Source organism: Chiloscyllium punctatum, chromosome 24, assembly GCF_047496795.1.
Source record: "Chiloscyllium punctatum isolate Juve2018m chromosome 24, sChiPun1.3, whole genome shotgun sequence".
Lineage (NCBI taxonomy): Eukaryota > Metazoa > Chordata > Chondrichthyes > Orectolobiformes > Hemiscylliidae > Chiloscyllium > Chiloscyllium punctatum.
This window is the reverse complement of record NC_092762.1, coordinates 71,931,480-71,950,721: the sequence shown is the minus strand read 5'-3', so window position 1 is coordinate 71,950,721 and position 19,242 is coordinate 71,931,480. Positions and strand designations below refer to the sequence as shown.

Here is a 19,242-nt window from a genome sequence, read left to right as displayed (position 1 = left end):
GGGTGAATGAAGGAGCACACAGTCTCTAAAAGGTAAGACTTCTTAAAACTAGAAGTTTCATGTTAGAGGAAAGACTTACTGAGCCGGAAGATTCCAGGTTTCTGCTGAGTAACCACTAAAAATATAAAGGCAAAGATTTTATACCCAGCAATTTCCTTCCCAATTCCAGTCCAACAAGTCTTTTGGAAAGTACATACACGAGACTATCAAGTAAAGAGTCTAACTGTGACAAACTGCATGATAATGTAGTCTCTCAACACTACCTTGGCTCAATGAAGAGAGACTAACCGGCAGTCAGTGTCTTCAAGCACCAGGGAAATAAAATTGGAGAATAAAGAATGTGTAATTAAAAAAAATACAAAACAAAGAACAAGACATATGATTATCACCAACATTTGGTCTTTTATTATTATTTATACCTGTGGAGTCGTTTTTTTTCCAATGCTATACAAAAATCTAATACAAGTTTGTACATGTTCAGATTACCACATAACAACCAATTACTGTATGTCCCACAAACCATTTGTCAAGTCCTAATGATACATGCATGTAAGTTTATCTACATACCAATACATTATAATTTACTGTTTTCTGTTTCATTCCAATGCTCAGGGTGACAGTGTGCCAACCCTTTTGTCTTACAAAGTGTGTAAGGCAGAGGTAAATGCAAAATCCCAAGTGACAATAATAGTTTGGTTGCACTTAACTAATCCCATCCCAAACGAACTACAAGGCCTGTTCCAAGTCACATTGAAATGTATTGCTTAGGATATTGGAAACTGGTACAGATTCCATGGAGGAGATTGCATCAACCCTGGCCATGTTCAAGCTGTGATGTTGTTTTTTCCCCCAAACTTTCAAATGCACAAATAAATACCTAGTTCACAGTCACCATTTTGGTTTATAAATTAATACAGTCACATTTGTGCTACACCAGCCTAGCTAGAACATTGTATTTTTTTTTAAATTGGCTACAAGAATACAGAATATTTAAATGAGGTGTTCATACATTTAATCCCCACCAAATTGGTGAATTAATGCATCTTGACGTTTTTCTTTTAAAACCAGGATAGGGGCACAATGGATAGCACACAATACAAAGTCAGTTAAATATATATGTATATATATAAAAAACCTACAGTAAATACGAGCAGGAGGTTCACAAACAGAAGAAGTGGATGTTACAGTGTGTGCCTAGTCACAACGGTACAGGACAAAACAGGGATCCGGATGGCAAATCCCAAGACATCTGGATGAAAGAATGGAGTTAGCTTGGAGAAGTGTTCCGACATCTTTTTTGTACAGTAGCGAGCATAAACAGGTTTCAGTTCCGAGACAAAGACAAGGAATGCAGTGACAAAAGGAAGACAGGGAAAGGAAAAAAAAAAAATTGGCCTTTCCACAGACCATAAGAGCACAGGTGGAAGAGGTGAAGAAATATCCCAGCTGATCAGGCCAAGGACACAGAAGTAGACTTGGGAACAAAAAGGCACTTGTGTACTGATAAGGAAGAGACTGGGTTGTGTAATATTAGGTCATCACAGTATTGCAATGGTAGGACCTTGGATTCCTCATGCTGACTTCAATTGCAGTTGTGGTTCCAATGCCACATAAACCCAATTATATAAAAGAAAATTAGGTACTTGCTCTGCACACACTACTTTTTGCTCTGTTTAGCAATCCACACTTAAAAAGTTTGTTCCAAACTGGGCTTCAATAAGAATTACTAGCTAACACATGCAGCTGAGTGTATGGAGCCATTTGGTGACAACAGCCAATATTAAGTTCTGAATTTAATAAAGAGCATGTAGGCTTTTGCAGCATTTGACTTAATATCCCCTAAAGCACACATGCCAAAACACAAATTTGCTATATATAAAAAAAAGGAAACTCTGGCTATTGCCTCAAAATTAAAACTTGTACCATTGGACTTAATAGATAACACTTGTATTGTGTAGAACAAACAAGTAAGAGGTTTTGTGCAAACCAAGGCCCAGATGATAAGATTTACCTTTGCTCCCACGCCTAATTCACTGCCCATTGCCTGGACTTCACTGAAAGTTGGACCAACATGGCTTACATCTGCCCGCAAGCCAAAATGTGGTATGCAAAATACAATAAAGAGAGACAAATTGATTGATGGATCTTGCAATTTATCTACAGTCTACACCAGCTAGTACTGTACTACAAGTGTACCTCAAATGACCTGGCTCAGTTGCGTAAATAAAATGACAAAAAACAAAGAAGGGCATTATTGGGCCTCGCCTTGGATAGATCCACCCTTCCCTCTCCCCAAAGTGACAATTTAACACCACACTTCCCACAGAACAGCTCTACTTGTGCCAATGATTTAAGCCTTTTCTGTCTGACACTGGCCACCATTAATGTGATGCAGCGCACCATTTAGCCTCTTCTGCAAAATCCAGAGCTTCATCAGGGCTGACACACACGTCGCCATGTACACATGCAGTCACCATTGGACAAACTTGCTCAAAAATGAAAGCTACCTGCTGTCACACTTTAAAAATTGTGCAAAATTTCAGTAACTGAATGCTTTGAGTGTGTCGGTGAACAATGCTACATAGTTTTTTTTTGAAAAAAAAGACTTCATTTCTTTTCCATCCGATAAAAGTGTAGTATCCCCATTGGCCTTCAATGAAGCAAAGAAGATTTTTTTTTGGTGATTGCAGCTCTCCTGCTACCTTCGCGGGAAGAACAGTGCAACCATGGCAACAAGCTGCTTTATAGTGCAGCTGTCACCACCATGAGGAAAGGCATGCTCATGTCCAGGCCTGTCAAGTCTTCCATAGTCTCCATCATAATTGACCATTTCGCAATGCAGCCATTTACTCATACTGCAGACACATCAACTGCCGTTTGTCAGATCCACTTAATCCTGTGACTTCTTTCCATCTTGAGCTACACACTGCATTCTTTGTTTTTTGTGGGAATTAAAAAGTTTTTCAGGTGTACAGTCCTGATTTCAGGAGACCTCGTGCTCGCTCGCTCTCCCCCCTCTTCATCTTTCCTATACTCCACCTGCAAATCTCCGCAAGCTTGCTCAGAACACATTGGGTCTCGGAAATCAAAAGTGAAGTCCTGCACGTTACCCTCCCTTGCCAGGTAGGTCTATGCCACAACAAATTCAGACTTTATGTCAGCTTTGACTTCAGGCTTCCATACAGAGTCCTCAAAGTCTAAGTCTAGACTGCCATCACTAGATACGCTGCTGTTGCTATTCGTCCGGCTGGACTTGCGGTTGGGCAGCCACTGGTACGGTGCCCTGGCATCACGCCGGGCCTTCCTGCGCATCCTCTTCTGCTGCATCAATAGCTGCAGACGCTCAACTTTGCAGCGGGTCGCACGGTTTTCCGTCTGTCTCAATCGGTCACCTGCAACAGAAACAAAAAAAAAACAACTTAGCAAATTTCAAGTTTTGACATTGAGAAAAATCAGTCGCTTTACAAATGAATGGGAAGGTGTTCAAATCCCTGTCCATTCTAAAATGGACTAAAAACTTATTTCATGGGGTCAATCCACGAGAAAGAAAATCTCTTGATATTCTGGTTTGTTGTACATGGATAATCATTCAAAAAAGGTTAAGCAAATTACCCTGGTCACTTACAAATACTTCTACACAAGCAAATGAATCCACAAAGACTAAAGTCACCATACTTTAAAGTCATCCTGTTGACTATATTCTGGATCTACAAATTAAATTTTACAAGTTTTTGTTATTAATTCACAACCTTTGAACTCTCAAATTTGCTCACTTGTTGCCTTCAACTGCACATTATGAGATTGAGACTAAAGGTTATGGTGGAAAACAATAGGATTTCTTACAACTAACTAGCCCAGGAAGAGAGTTAAAAAGCCAGTCACTAAATGAGGGTGCATTCATCATTGCAGACCAAGACAGTTTAAAGCTCTAGTTTCACCCCACTGAATGAAATTAAATAATGCCAGGATGTAACAGGAGATCAATCCTGTCTTTGAGACTGATGGGAATTGTATTGATTAAACATCAGTGCCAGTACATTCATTCATTACCATGGGAACAGAGAGCTAACAGTTATCCCTATAGATCTTTCTTTAACAGAACAGAGTTAATGGAAATTCAAAACAACCAAACTAGGACTCCCAATGTCTCAACCCCTCTAAATGTGCTTTTAGCTTTGTGCGCAGAGAGATCCAGAAATGCATGAATAGCTAATTCCAACTTATTAAAATTTGGGAACACAACAGTTTTCAATTACCTTCAAGAAAACAAAATTAAGAAGCACTTACCAAAACAAAAACAATGCAAATACCTCTTTCATGGGATTACCAACATCTAAATTTCTAACCCCATCAGCCAGTACCTTTGCTAGTTTAGAGAGTCACAGTAGCACAGGAGGTCTTCAGCCCCTTGAGTCTATGCTGATCCGAAGAGTAATTGATCTTGCTGATCCCAGTTGTTGAAATGCTACAAATCACTATATAATTAAGAGATGGCCAACCAACTTTCCTGCTCTTGAGCAAAACCCAAATGAGTGCTTCTCAAGCATTGCATTTGTAATTATAAAGCAAAGCCAAAATTGAGCTACAATGCTAACCAAATGGTTATAAATAGTCTGAGGTTTTCTGTCAGAGCTCACATATCTAATAGCCAGTTGAAGGAGATGCTTGAAATAGTAATTACTCAGAGCACCCTAGCAACTGTTGCGAATTTTAGGTTATTGAACATGCGTAGTACTAGAGAGCTTCTGTGTCCCCACCATGAAACCCTGCACACAGCTGCAGAGAGTTTGCTGCTGTCACAACAATCTATACTGACCATAGGAAGTCCAGTGACAGTTGGGAAAAATCTAGCATCAGCTTTCCCCATTGCCCTGAAAACTCCCAAAACCTCTTACCTATTTCCAAATAGTAATATTATTTTACACTCTAAGAGAGAACAAATCAATGAGAGAACAAATCAATGAGAAATCCCAGTTTATCTCACCAAATAATGACTCTAATACATGAACTTATTGACAATGAACATTGCTCAGCTAATGGCAGAGAGAGATTTATACAGCACCTGATCTGACATTTATAACCAGTGAATTATCTTTGACTTGCAGTCACTATTTCATTGCCAAATGCAGCAACCAATCTCCACACAGCAAGAGCCAAATGACTGGATTGAATTATTCACGATTGGTGGTGTTGCTCATGAGAAAAATTACAGTTCAAAGCACCCAGTCCATTTCTTGCATTTCACATGATCACTTACATTTATCTGTATGGTAAATAGGATCTTGGTTCAAAACATGCAAACTACAGTGGCTGCTATCGTGCATTGCGTGACTAAGCCTCATACAAAGCAGAGTCAGTGTAAATGTCTACTCTAATTAATTGGCTGATCTTGACCATGTTGATATAAAAGCTCTGTTAAATTGGATAATAAGAGAATCCCTCAGCCAAACCACTCATAAGTGGTGCAGACTATTGCATCTTCCACCTTAGGGTATGGGAACTACTTTACCAAAAAAATCCTTAATTATATACAATGGCAACTTCCTTACGGTTACAAACCACTACAGCTGCTGCAACTCCTGTCAGAACAAAAAACATCAATTAAACCCCAGTGCTTACTTCAGCTGTTGCTAAAAAAGCCATTTCCTGTTTGGCTGCTGTGGGTTTAAAAATACCTGGCAACCTCTGATAACGCATAACTAAGCCAACACCTGATGACAAATTAACAAAAAACCCTCTGACCCACCAGGAATCAGAGGAAGACTAGAATATTCCCCAGTATTGCCTAAAAAAGGCCAAGATCCAACTGGTTCTCAACAACAAGTTCATTGTCTGCAGGCGGAGGAGTAAACTAAATAAGTCAGAGCTCTCCATGTGATCTAACTGCACAATGTGCATGTCCATGAATATATGGATGGTGGTAGAAGGCAAAAGGGAAGGAAGTGGTCATTTGATTTATGACTTTATTGTACTTTTGTCCTGTTAAAGTGCATTTGTACTCAGGCAAGAAATAAGCCCAATTACTGTACACTGTGAAACCATTTAACGGGTTGAACACAACTACATTCTTTAGTACAAAAGCACAAGGTGGAAACCACAAGGTATAGCACAGCTAAACTAAACGCAGAGCTTGTGCTCTCCTCCGTCTTCCTGTCCCAACTGCCCTCCCCCTCCACCCACACTTCCCCCACACCCTGTCTGTGCAAACCACCTTCCTTTAACACAACTGCTACTGCCTGGTGTGTGGGTGGATAGAATGCAAATACCGAGAAGCTATTCCCTGCAGGCTCCCCTACATCTGCCAAAACAAAAAAAAAGTTTGAAAAAAATGCTCCATTGTTCCCCTTCATTTACGGTTCCCATCTCAACATGTCTTCAGTGCACGCACAGACACATTAGAGGCTGGCATAAGAAATGCAAATCTGGGACTAAATTAGCTGCATTTCAACTTCTAAGTCATTATTTTTCTATGGAATACATTTTTTAGGCAAATCATCAAGACTGGGAACTTAGCTTTTTTGCTGCAAAAGGAGCTACTTTCTCTTCCTTATTCTATTATTGCAATTTTGCAAATATGAGCAAAAGCATTTCTACTAACAAAGCAATTCTCAACAGTGCAGCACCTTTAGATCCAAGGCATTGAATTGCTTTCAAGACCACTCCTGCAGACTCTGTATAATTTCCATTAAAAGGAATCTTGGCATACATCTGAGCTGCAAGACTCAATCTACAGATGCACAATTGTTCTAGTATCTTAAGTGTTAGTAGAGCCTTAATTCTCATGTTGACCTAGGTATGTAGCATGGGCAAATGATTCCCCACCATTATAATAGTCTAAATCACTCATCTGCTGTGTTCAGGATATAAACATAGCCTCATGGTCTACTCTTACCACAGGCAAGAACTACAAGTAAATATACTAGGAGGGGAGGGTTAGGTTAATTCTATTTACGTGAGCTGGAAAGAACCTACTGAGCTTGTAGTTGTACATCATACTAAGTGCAATAATATTGGAGCAGTTTCAAAAATTGAATGTTCATACCAGAATAAACACACAGCAACCCTGAAACAATCCCATTTATGATAATATGCGCAGCCATGCAAAAGGTTAACAGAAGTTAACCTCAGTTAACCGCTGCCTCACAGCGCCAGAGACCCGGATCCAATTCCCACCACAGGCGACTGACTGTGTGGAGTTTGCATGTTCTCCCAGTGTCTGCGTGGGTTTCCTCCGGGTGCTCCGGTTTCCTCCCACAGTCCAAAGATGTGCAGGTCAGGTGGATTGGCCATGCTAAATTGCCCATAGTGTTAGGTAAGGGGTAGATGTAGGGGTATGGGTGGACTTCGGCGGGACGGTGTGGACTTGTTGGGCCGAAGGGCCTGTTTCCACACTAAGTAATCTAATCTAATCTAATGTGAGGAAGTGGTGCAGCCAGGTGAACAGCAAAAAATGTGAGGGGGAACATTGCTGGCTGATTGTTCTACTGAAGAACAGATTTAAAAGAATCCTGGCTCATTGAGTGGACATGGTTGAAGTTAGATCAGGAAACATTGATTAGATGACATGCAAGGGTTTATGTTTGTTCCTTTTAGAAGGCTAAAAACCATAGAAGTGGAGAAAAACAAGACAAAATGTTTGGGGCTGGAATAGGAGACTTTGTAAGTGTCTGGCGTTTACTGTAATTGGAACAGAGGGCGCGGTACATATTGGAATGGAGGTGCAATGATCACAGGAATTTTGCTAAAGAGCAAGGCAAGACAGATTACAAGATGAGAGGGGGTTTAAGCTGAAGTGTAGATCCTCATACATTTGATCACAAGCTTTTACCACTAGCCTGTAAAATATGACTGACAGACAGACATTCCTGAAGTATTAATTCTTGACCCAACTTGAGATTTCTAACAAGTGATGAGTCGCTGATGAGGAATAAAGCATCAAGTGAAAAATAAAATCCTAAATTTTTGAAAGTAGCAAAAGGTAAATGTTGGAAAACTAGATTTCTATTTGGAGATCAATGAAGATGGGGAATGTTGATTGAATGGAGGTCTAAGAATGGAGTGACCAAAATTAGAGAATGGCATCACAGAAGTGTCACCAGCTGGGCCATATGCAAACAATTCAGGCAAAATACAAAGCTCAGACTTAGCATTAATAGAAATGGGGAAGAGAAGAGCACATGACCTTAGTTTAGATTTAGGCTACAGTATAACCAGTGAATACTCCAATTGATAGCAAGAAACAATTGGGTTCAGAACTCATTCTATAAATATAGAAAAAAAAACTGTGGTTGCGACTGTGCTGTTACTTTGACTGTAAAAGCATCATTGTAAAAATCTTTCAAGAGGGTTTAAATTATTCATGGCTGTACATGTTGCAGTCAATGGCCTTTCCTCCAATTTCCTCATTCCGTTCCAAACTGTTGACCTCTTCTACTACAGTGTCAGCCATTTCCACATTTGTCTGAATAGTGTTGCCTTGTTTGGACCGTTCTATAGTAAATACAAACTACAAAAGACTCCATGCTTTCTACAAGAAAAAAAGACAACAAATTCCCTTTCATAATTTTTTCTTATTTACTACCAGTGGCAATTCACTGAATGATGTACTTTCAGCATAAAGTCACAGACACATTAAGACGTCCTCCTCTCACTTCAAGTGACAGATGGTTCAAGAATCCTGATAATTATAGCTATGGAGCCTAGGAACCTTCAGAAGCTGAAGTTTCAGAGAGGGAGGGGGAAAAAAGAAAACCAGGTACAGACAAACCCTGTTAATGACCATTCTTTAATGCTGCTGCTATCCCATGGTACCCATTCTCACTAATTCTTCAGGCTCCCAAGTGACATTTGTTCTTTCTGGTTTGAATGCATCAACAGCTGCTGCATCACAAGAAAAGCACATGCTATCATTACTGACTAGTTTCCTCTGCCTAAAGAAGCTTTTGATAAGAATATATTGGAATAAAAACTGCTAAGCACAGAACATTGAGGAACATCCTGCCCCAAGCATCTAAAAGCATTGTTCAAGTACTGTTAGTCAGCAACTGAGTCCCTCCCCTCCATTCAATCTTTCACTCCTCCCTGGAGTTACCAATTCAACCTGAGAATTGGTTCCCCCAGTACCTTAACCAGCAACTTGCTTTTCACATGCAGGTGTTGTAGATATTGATATAGTTGTGAGCAAGGCCAGGCATTTCTCCCAGTCTGCATGTATAAACCTGCAGCAAGGCCAGTGGCATTGCAGTCAGAAATGAACACTAACCAACTTCATTACTTTGTAGGCAAGGGATGTGGACATTAACCAATAAAGCACTGAATACAGATAAACTCAAATCTCTTTTCATAGTTCAGAGGTATGCCACATTTTTATATTTTATGCAAACTATATTTACATGCCTGCAAGAAATTTAAGAATCTGAATATTGTTGAATTTTCCTGCACTCCCAATGACATCATATTTATCCAATGAGTGACTGGAACTAGAAGCTCCTACGTATTTTCTATCCAGCTCATTCGGAGATGATAAAACAGCTCTTGAACAGGGGAGACTTTAACATGGGCCTTCCAGTCCAGAGGTACATAAATTACCACTGCACTCCTTGAGACCTACTACAAAAAGTAGTCTTTTGATAATAACTTAACCTAGTTTTCTAAATCAACATGAACAGAGAGATTACATTTCACTGGTGCAGCTAGGACTTTAACCTGGACCTCCCCAGTCCAAGGGTAGGGGCACTAACACTGCTCCCAGCAAAAACTGGCCTCAGCCAAGGTACTGACAAGAATGCCACACAGCCACTTCCACAGGATTGGACTACATTGATCTCAGCTGGCAACATGTTTATACATCAGCCATTAGCAAGAGGGGGTAAGGACTCTTGCGATGCAATAGTAGTGGCCTACCTTTGAGCCAGGAGACCCAGGTTCAAGAGCCACTTGCTCCCGCTGGTGTGTAATAACCCAACACAAACTGAACAAAGGGCCAGGTGGGAAAAGTAATCACGCTGTGCATCAAGAATGCAATTTGACCAGAAGTCAATACTTTGAGGATGAGACTGCAACTTGGGAGACTAGAACTGTCCATGTAGCAAAACAAATTCACTGCTCTACAAACTGCCTAACACATTTCTTCAATTACTAAAAGTAAACAGGACACTTCTGAACTGCTTCCTTGGCACTTTACAATGTTTTGTGGTCAAGAAAGAAATCATGAAAGGTTTATTCAAAAGAAAGTACTTGCAATGCGAATTTTTCATTGGCTCATTACAACCAAATTGAAATGAAATTAGTGGAAGGTTTAGTGAATCAGATCCCCACTTGGAGCAATTGGATTTTTCCAGAAGATTAAGCTCAGATTCCTTAGCACTGGCTGATGACTCACCACTTGACTTGCACATCCTGATCTGACTCTGACACTGGACGAGGGAATGCAGTGGTTGCTGCATTGTGTCCTCGGAGGTAGTTTTGTTTGAGCAGCCGGGGGAAGGTGGCGAAGGTGACGGCGTGTTGGTGGCGCACTGCGTCTGACAACGCAGCTGTGTGAGGGACTGTGGCATCCCCTGGTAGTGACGGGTTGCACTTAGCAGGTCGTTCAGGATTTGCAGGATTGTGGTGATGTCACGACGGGGTCTTCCAGTGCTATCCTGGCAGTTTGGATGCAACGTGCCTGGTTTGAGAAGGAAGACAACAAAAAAAAATTAAGAATGAATATTGACAAACCACAATTAAGCCACAACCCACCAGAAAGCAAAAAAAACAACCAGAGCATTTCCTTCTGTTCCTGCAGAACAACTAATTAAATAATTTCGACTGCCACAAACAAAGGGAACAGGGAAATTTTCTCTCAAGATTCCACGTGGCAAAAAAAAGGCCCCATTATGATAAGAAAAAAAACTGCAACTTGTTATACGAAATTTATCAGAACAAAAACAAAAAACAAATCCTGTCAGGATCAGTTAAAGCCAAAAAGCTGTTCTGATGCAAGGAACAAAGATATAGTTATTTTCTAATTGCGCCCCACCCCTCTACCAACTTGAACCTATCTTTCTCATTAAAAGAATTTGGACAAAACACAGACATATTTTGAATTACCTGAGAAGGTTCCTGAGAAAACCCCAGGGGCATGGTTGACAAAGCTCTCAATGATGGCACCTGGCTTTCGAGACTTGCTTGGAGCTGTTGGACTACTGCTTCTCGTACTGCAGTCACCCTGGAAAAAAAAAGCAGTAATTATTTAATGCCATTTCAACTGGCAAGACAGAAAGAGAGAACTACACAGATACATGTTCAGAATGTAAATTAATTCCATCTTTCAATTTTTCCATTTTTTTTCCCTTTCCCAACAATGTTTGCTGAACTGGCATCTTTACTAATTAATGCACAGAAAATGAATGATAACTGGAAGTCACACTCTGGGGATCATATTTAAGGATCAAAAAGTAGCAATCAATCAGTTTTGCATTTACAAAGCACCAGCTTGCTCTGTACATCCCATTAAGCCAGGGAGGCTTTATTTGTGGGTAACATATTGTCGGGATGGCATTCTTCAGCAGAATGCCAAATTCGGAACTGGAAGAACCGAAGAGGTAGAGATAAGCTAAGCAATGGTACATGTTCCTTCTTCCAGTGGAAGAGTGTTTCCTGCCTTGGTTACAGCATGACTAATTGCATTGCTGCACTCAATCTGACACCTTTTCCTACAACTGTTTTTTAAACACAGTCTGAAGTATTCAACTGTTAATTTGGCCAAACAAACAAACAAAAAAAAAGGGCAGACCCATGCCAATGCAAAACATCACCACCAGTTCAGAAACCACATTCTCACAGATTTAAGTTGGTCATAATAAGTGACAGATCAGGAGTACTATAATAGACTATCTTAATTTCAACTCAGTTAATACTTTTGGCAGGCGAAGCCGAAAGACAGCAGATTATTCCCTGAAGATAATCACTGCTGACACTCCGGTTCCCAGTAATGGAGAAATTAATAAAGCATTCAGCCATCCTTTTTATGTTTTGAAGCAAAGGGGACCCTAGTAGGCCAGTTATTACATTTTTAATCAGGCACCTTAAAGTTCTTAAATGCAACATCGATCTTAAGCACTAGAAGTGTGCAAGACCCATATGTTACAATCAATTTATTTCATGCAGAAGTTCAAACAAAGACCAGCAAAAGGAACAAATGTTGCTGGACAGATTACTGAAGGGTGGGAAGAGGACATGAGAGAAATAATATCTTTTAAGTAAAATTTTCCACCCTTGCCCCCACCCGCCAAGGAACTAGGGATGTGTGTTATTATCAACTTGTTCCTTTCACAAAAGAGAAACAACCAATTCCCCAACCCCTGTCTTCCAGCATCTACATTCCTAATCTCTCCTCAAAAGTTTAAACTGATGCTGCAATGCAGATCCATAAGCTATCTACATGCAAGAGTGCCTGTATTCTATTGACCCCAGGGGACATCATAGGATTAGACTGCATCAAAGCCCCCATAGGAACTTCCAGGAGCAGTTAAAAGACAGCAATGAGGACCTGGAACAGATTCAACCCTCTCTTTGACCTTTAAAGTAGGGAAATTATTTTCAACATTCCCAGCTCAGGAAGTTAAGAGTCAAACTTTGGGGTGAAAACCATTGCAACCGCACAAAACTAAAAGGGATAACAAGCTTTAAGCCATGCCTGTATTGTAGTGGGCAGAACTACACAGCCTACATACAGAATGGAGACTCCATGATCCGCCATACCTCAGTGCACGATGGAGAAGCAACGTTGTGGCTGCTTGTTGACGTGGTGGCTCCATGTGACCTGAACGATCCAGCAGTGACTGAAGGTGGGCGTGCTGTGCTAAAGCAGGTGGCCGCGGCTGCAGGGCCTGGGCTTGCCATGGTTTGCTGGCAGGCCGATATGTGGTTACAGTTTGAGGCTCCCACAGTTTGCCTGTGAAGTCCTTGAGCATTCGTAAAGCTGGGTGCCGCTGCCCCACTGCTGCTCTCCCGACTGGCTATCACATGCCTGTGCTGGAGCTGGCTGCCAGCCTGCTGAGCTGCCAACTGGAGCTGAACAAACATCATATGATCTCCAACCCGCAAGGCAAGTGTCAAAGGTGACCGCCCTGACAGAAAGTCATTGACCTGAAATGGAAAAAAAAACATGCTTAATGCTTTGAACTGACTCAAGATACATTTCCTTTCATCTCTGAAAGGGTTAGAGTGTTGCAGGCTTAGCTGAAAGACATCAATTCTAGGTTAAGTTCTATCACATGGCTTCAAATCAGAAGATCCAAATTTGAATTAGCTTAATTGCTCCAAAAGTGGAAAAACATCCTTAACAAAATTATTCAGGAGAACTCTAGCTTTAAAAATGAAACCGAACACAATTAAAAGTATAACAAATTCTGTGCAGATGCCATACAAAAATAAAAACTTAAGTCAATTCACAACAGAAAAAAGGTACGCTAAGATTAGTCCTAATGATGCAGCAGTACAAAGCATCAGGACAATACTAAAAATGTTAGAGGAATGAATCCTACTGTATAATCTCAAGGTGACTTTAGTGGTAAACTTTTACTTAGTTGGCAAAGCATAGTTCAAGGTTCAGTGCAGGGAATTAATTACTTTGCATCTTTTTAATGTAACAGTCAAAGATGACAGGTAAGCCTTAAATATTTATGCACTCTACTTTCAATTTCTGCCAGAGTTCATAGAAACCAAGGTTCGGGATACAGCTATTTAATATTAAAAGATACCTATTTCCGTTTTAACCACTTAATCTACTGCACATGGCAGAATACTTTACAAAAAAAAATTATTAACAACAGTAATTTTAGCTGCACTTTGGAGAATTATTGCTGCTTGCTGAATATAATAGAGGGCTATTAGAATTATAATTCTTGAACAATTTTTAAGAAACGCCTCGTTTGAAGCAGGTGACCCTTTCCTGGCTTCCCTGAAAAGGTAGCAACTGAAGTCCAGGTTTTAGAGCTATGGTTACCAACATCTTTGCTGTTGTTTGATCAGCTTGATAGGCCATAAAAAGGGGAAAAAGAATCACAACTCAACTGGATACTGCCTTCACCTGATGTCCACACTCTAGCTTTTCTAAAGCAGAAATCACTACACAGCAGGCAGGTAGATCATGTTGGTTCACCTACTCTCTTCCCTCACATGGGGGTGGGGGGGGTGGGGGGGGGGGGGGGGGGGGGGGGGGAAAGCAGGGAGAAAAAAGTGCTAGCATCCACTGCAACACCCCTATCAGCAATAACAGAAACCACCTAATTTGGGCCCATATCAGGCAGTTATTAGAATTTTCCTTGAGGTAGACACATCACTCATTTTCAAAATAAAATGAGATCAAAGCTGGTGAGAATCTCTGCCATCAACTACCAACAAAGAAAGCTTATCTTAGTTTAAATTTTCTGCTCGAGGGATGCAACTATGAATCAGTGTGTGACAAAGGCTTTCTGTCCTTCAGTGCTTATCAACATTTTTGATTGTAATTAATTCTGTATGTTTTAATGTGAAAAATCACCTGCTTGGTGCTGCCTAGCCCTTGTAGCCCACACTCTAGGGAGTTAATACGAGCACATTGGTACATGCATCTGTGACTCGTCTAGTTAAATTACCCAGCGCCTGGCTGCAGTAAGCTTGTAGAGGCTCAACACTGCATCATGGAGAGTCAGATGATACCCATTTTGATTTTATATGCATTTGGAATTTGTTTTTACCCGTAATGTACATTTACATTTCTTACTTGTATGATTAGAATCATAGTCACACGCATTTGAGAACTGGACTTCAGGAATTAAGCTATGAAGAGATTGCACAAACTAGGCCTGTTTTCTCTAGAATTCAGAAAGTCAAGGTATGACTAGGGGGCATAGTTTTGACAATTAGTGCTAGCCCATTCAGAAGAGAGGTTATTAAACACTGCCATACACAAAAGAATGCTGGTTGTTTGGAACACTCTCCCATAAAACAAAAGTGGATGCAAGATCAGTTGTTAATTTTAAACTAAACTAGAGGTAGATAAATGTTTGCTCAGCCAAGGGAACTAAAGGGATACAGGCCAGAGGCAGATATATGGAGCAAGGGCACAGATCAATCATCGTTTCACTGAACAGTGGAATAGAATGGAGGGGCTGAATGGCCTCCTGATCATATTTAATTGACCAGATAAGGGTGGAGTGGGGCTAACAACAGTATTAGCTATTTATTCTGTGTGGTCTTCAATATAGTCTGCGCACTAAAGCATTGTTAAAACCAACAAACACCACAAAATAGGTTTCTGTACAAATTAATTCTTGTGTATCATTAATAGTGACATCTCTAAAAGCAATCAAATCCTCCACGTTCTTCACAACACTAAACAAATTTATAAATTTGTGCTGTTTCCAGTGTCCCACAACGTTGCACACCAATGTGGTTGTAGTTTAAAACTTCAATAGCTAACAAGCTAGCAGGTAATCTAAAGAATGGCAATACATCTCTTGACTCCAGAACCCAAGCAGCTGATTGTTAGGGAAACCAGATGGCTGAAGATCGGAAACTTAATCCGCTTTGACAGAGCAACGTCTGTCACACACGGTCATTCGAGACAGTGAGGCCCATCGCAGGTGCACACTGGCAACCACCAGAGGTGAAGCAACATTTCAAAGCAACCTTGTGGCACATTCTTTACATCCTTTGTGAATGGAGACCGTAGTGAATTGAAGGCCTGTTTTCAAATATTTGGAAATGGAGCAATCTCTGGAAGACATTTATTCTGAAAATATTGATTTTATCGAGAGGGTGAAGTTGCAGAAACTGATATCAAAGATTTAATCTTTATTCAGAAATAGATATTCTGAACAGTCTAATAAAACGAGCCTTTTGTACAAAACCTGGCACAAATTTTTCAGTTACTTTTGAGGCTTTTTTAAAAAAAGTAATCTTATTTGAATAATAGTCTGCAATAAATATTTGTCATATCCACTTGACATAAAACCAAAATTGACAAATCAAGTTAATAGGTTTTATTCAGGATTCACAATTACTCCAGCATTTGACAATGCGTTGCTCCTACAATTCTAGTGCAATTGCTCACATTACCCTTTCATAAAAGCATGCTGCAACAAGTCATACACCAGCAATAGGGAGCGATAATGCTGTCACAGCCTGGTGGGTCTCAAACAGACTGCACATATATACACATACACTGCTTTAACCATATATGGTGATGGATTCAACCTCCTCAATGAATCTGAACAGCCCTGCAGCAACTCTCATTTGCTGATTCTACTTTTCTGGTTGCTGTGGTCTCTGCCTTCAAGAGCTAAATCCACTAATCATTCAAAAAACTTTATCTATACAAAAGAAGGAGGAAATTTTCTTGGGCAAATAATAAAACATTTTCAGACAACTATTTATAAAAAGGCAGATGGGCTTGGTTCACAGCTAAGAACTATATACTCAACTATTGACAGCATTTTCTCAGTGAGGAGAAATTTTTAAAAAAGAGGCTGCAAAAATAAAAAGTTCTCAGAACCAGATCATTTATTGCACATTATCTCAATTCTAGGAAATCAACAATTATTTCTTTCATTAATAGCAGAATTTTTGATCTGGAGATTTAAAGCCACATGATTTGTAAAAATTTGACTTATTACCTGATTAGTCGTTTCTCAAAAACATTCATCAGGGTGGCTCACTGGATAGCAATGCTGTCTCACAGGCTCAAGTTCGATTCCAGCCTCAGGTGACATTCTCCCAGTGTCTGTGGGGGGTTTCTCCCACAATCTAAAGATGCGCAGGGTAGGTAGATTGGGCAATTTAGCATGGCCACACTGCTCAGAACAGTGCAGGCTAGATAGATTAGCCATGGGGAATGCAGGGTTACATGGATAGTTTAGGGGGCCTGGGTCTGGTGGGTAGGATGCTTGGAGGGTACATGTGGGCTGGATGGGCATACATTTACAGTAAAAGCAAATAGGTGCTTTTACTCCAAACTCCACACCAGTCAGTCATTTACATAATTGTATCTCATAATACCTATTCACCAAAACATACAAGTAAACGTTGACCTAAAAATTGTGGTTCGCATTCAAGGGCAACTGCTGCTTAAACCTAGTTTAAAGTAAATGCAAGCCTAGTTGTTTCATCCTGTCTGTATTCCTTCCAGCAGTGCGCATTCAAGTCAGTGGCATACATATTTGTTTCTTCACACTGCAAGGAGGAAAACAATTTATCAAAATAACTTTAGTTTCTAAGCAATAAATAAGCCAAATAATGGTTTGCATACAGCTATTTTCCATTACTTTATCATAACTGGAAATGCCAATTCATGGTGAATTCAATAAAGGCCATCCAATAAGCATCACAGTGGTCAACAACAAAACCCTTTTTGTTGGAATTCTCTTTGTGGGGGGGGGGGGGAATTCCATGTGGTACTATTTATAATTAAGGGAAAACTGTTTAAATATACAGCACAAGGTCAGAGGAAATACAGGCCCCACCTTTGCACAACCTTCAGTTCAACTGCAAACCCTAGAGGACAAAGTCTGACATTGCTGAGTTGCATAAAAACACTTTTTCATAATGTAGTGAGGATGTCAGTTCATCACCTGGCCTATGCCTCCCAGACTGGGCAGTGATTCAAACAGTCCAAAACTATAAAACACTTATTATGCATGAGCTCTCCTAAATATGTATTAACTGGGATCCTTGGGTGATGCTTCCAATATTAGAATTAGTGACAATGGCACACCCCTGAAAAATGCTCAATGCTTCGGTGGGAACAACCTAGCCGAACTGAGGGCTTTGAGTACAGCAGCAACCAGGAAGATTTTTTTTTAAAAGTGAAAAATGCATAATAAAAAGGTGAGAATCTAAAATCCCACAGGGTTGGCTTTACAATTCTAAAAGCAATATGAAACAGCCAAGCATTCAAAAAGATAAGATAGTCAACCCATCAAAATAAGCAAGAGTTGAACACTCCTTGTACTCAGACTTACTGGAATGAGCAATGTCATTTCAAAACGTCCACCCCAGAGACATTGAATGGATGATTAAACCCCAGCACTTGAGCTCAGTTAGAATTTAGATGAGGTGGGGGTGGGGTTAGTCTTTGCAAGCAGACTTAGGAGCCTGGGGACAGATTAAGACAGCACAAAGAATGACTGGTTTTAATCCTAGCCAACACAAAAAAAGATTGTCTTTTTTTCCCTCAATGCTGTCCCAGCCCCCACCCAATTTGTTAAACAATGATTTACTTAGTAAATGATGTGTCAAAGGATTGAAGGAGGAAATTACAAATATCTTTTAACTTTTGCAGAAAAAGTACACTTTCCTGGTTCATTTGTGAATGAAATGAAAACAAGCAATAATTTATGCCCCCAAATTCAGTTTTGGGTTTAATTGCTGCAAGTGAATTTATTTTAAATAGTAATACTACAGAAAGTGTTTGAATGCCTCCTGACCAGGTATAAAGTTTGTCTGAGTTTAAACTGATTCACCACCTACTGACGCACTAGTGCAATGACATTATCTCTAATATCAGAAATAAAAAACACATTAGTCAAGTTGACCCTATACTATACAGATCTCTTTTTATTTAGAAATTAAAATCTTTGGTAAGCAAGGAAAACTAAAAATAACTCATTGGCATCTCGCTTTGGAAATGCTTTATGGCAAGTATTATTACTGTAATTGTCTGGACATGTTTTCTTAAATCCAAACATTAGATTTTAAACCAAGTTATTTGTATGAAACATGCTTAATAAAATCTGGAAGTGAAGTGTGATTTATTGTTTTCTCATTGGCATTCAAACCAATCTTGGTTTAGAGATCAGCTTTCATCTTATTTTGGGGGTGAGAGAAAGAGGGGTGTAATACTAAAATTCTTTCTGCATTGCTCAACAGCACTAATTGAAGTGGAAATGTCTCCATTTGCCATTCAGAATATTTAATTCCACTTCTAGGTTTGAGATGAGCTGGAGAACCCAAGTGGCCTGACCTTAACTAAACATGCAGGGTATAGAGATTTGCTACAACCTCATCACTCATCCAGTCCCTGCAAATCAAATCATAAAATCTCATCCCATCTGCTCTATGGAAAGGCCTCTGGAATTTGCAGCCCTTGGCCTCTTTCTCTCTTCCCTTCCCCCACGCCCAGTAGGGGATGAAGCTTATTTAGAATTCTAAGCATGCTGCTAACTTAAGAATGCAGGAACATATTGATTAAGTAATGTAGACCTATACAAATCCCAG

The 19,242-nt window shown here is 40.0% G+C and overlaps 1 protein-coding gene across 1 annotated transcript in view; it reads right to left on the bottom strand.

Annotated features, from left to right (window-relative positions):
* Positions 1-382: 382 nt before the first annotated feature.
* Positions 383-19,242, bottom strand: part of midn (midnolin) — a 28,947-nt gene continuing 10,087 nt past the window's right edge. The window contains exons 5-8 of the mRNA XM_072594172.1: positions 12,745-13,131; positions 11,092-11,209; positions 10,382-10,666; positions 383-3,392 (exon numbers count right to left, since the gene is read on the bottom strand). Of these exons, the coding sequence (XP_072450273.1) occupies positions 3,130-3,392; positions 10,382-10,666; positions 11,092-11,209; positions 12,745-13,131 (1,053 nt within the window). The 3' untranslated portion in view covers positions 383-3,129. The remainder of the gene's footprint in view (positions 3,393-10,381; positions 10,667-11,091; positions 11,210-12,744; positions 13,132-19,242) is intronic.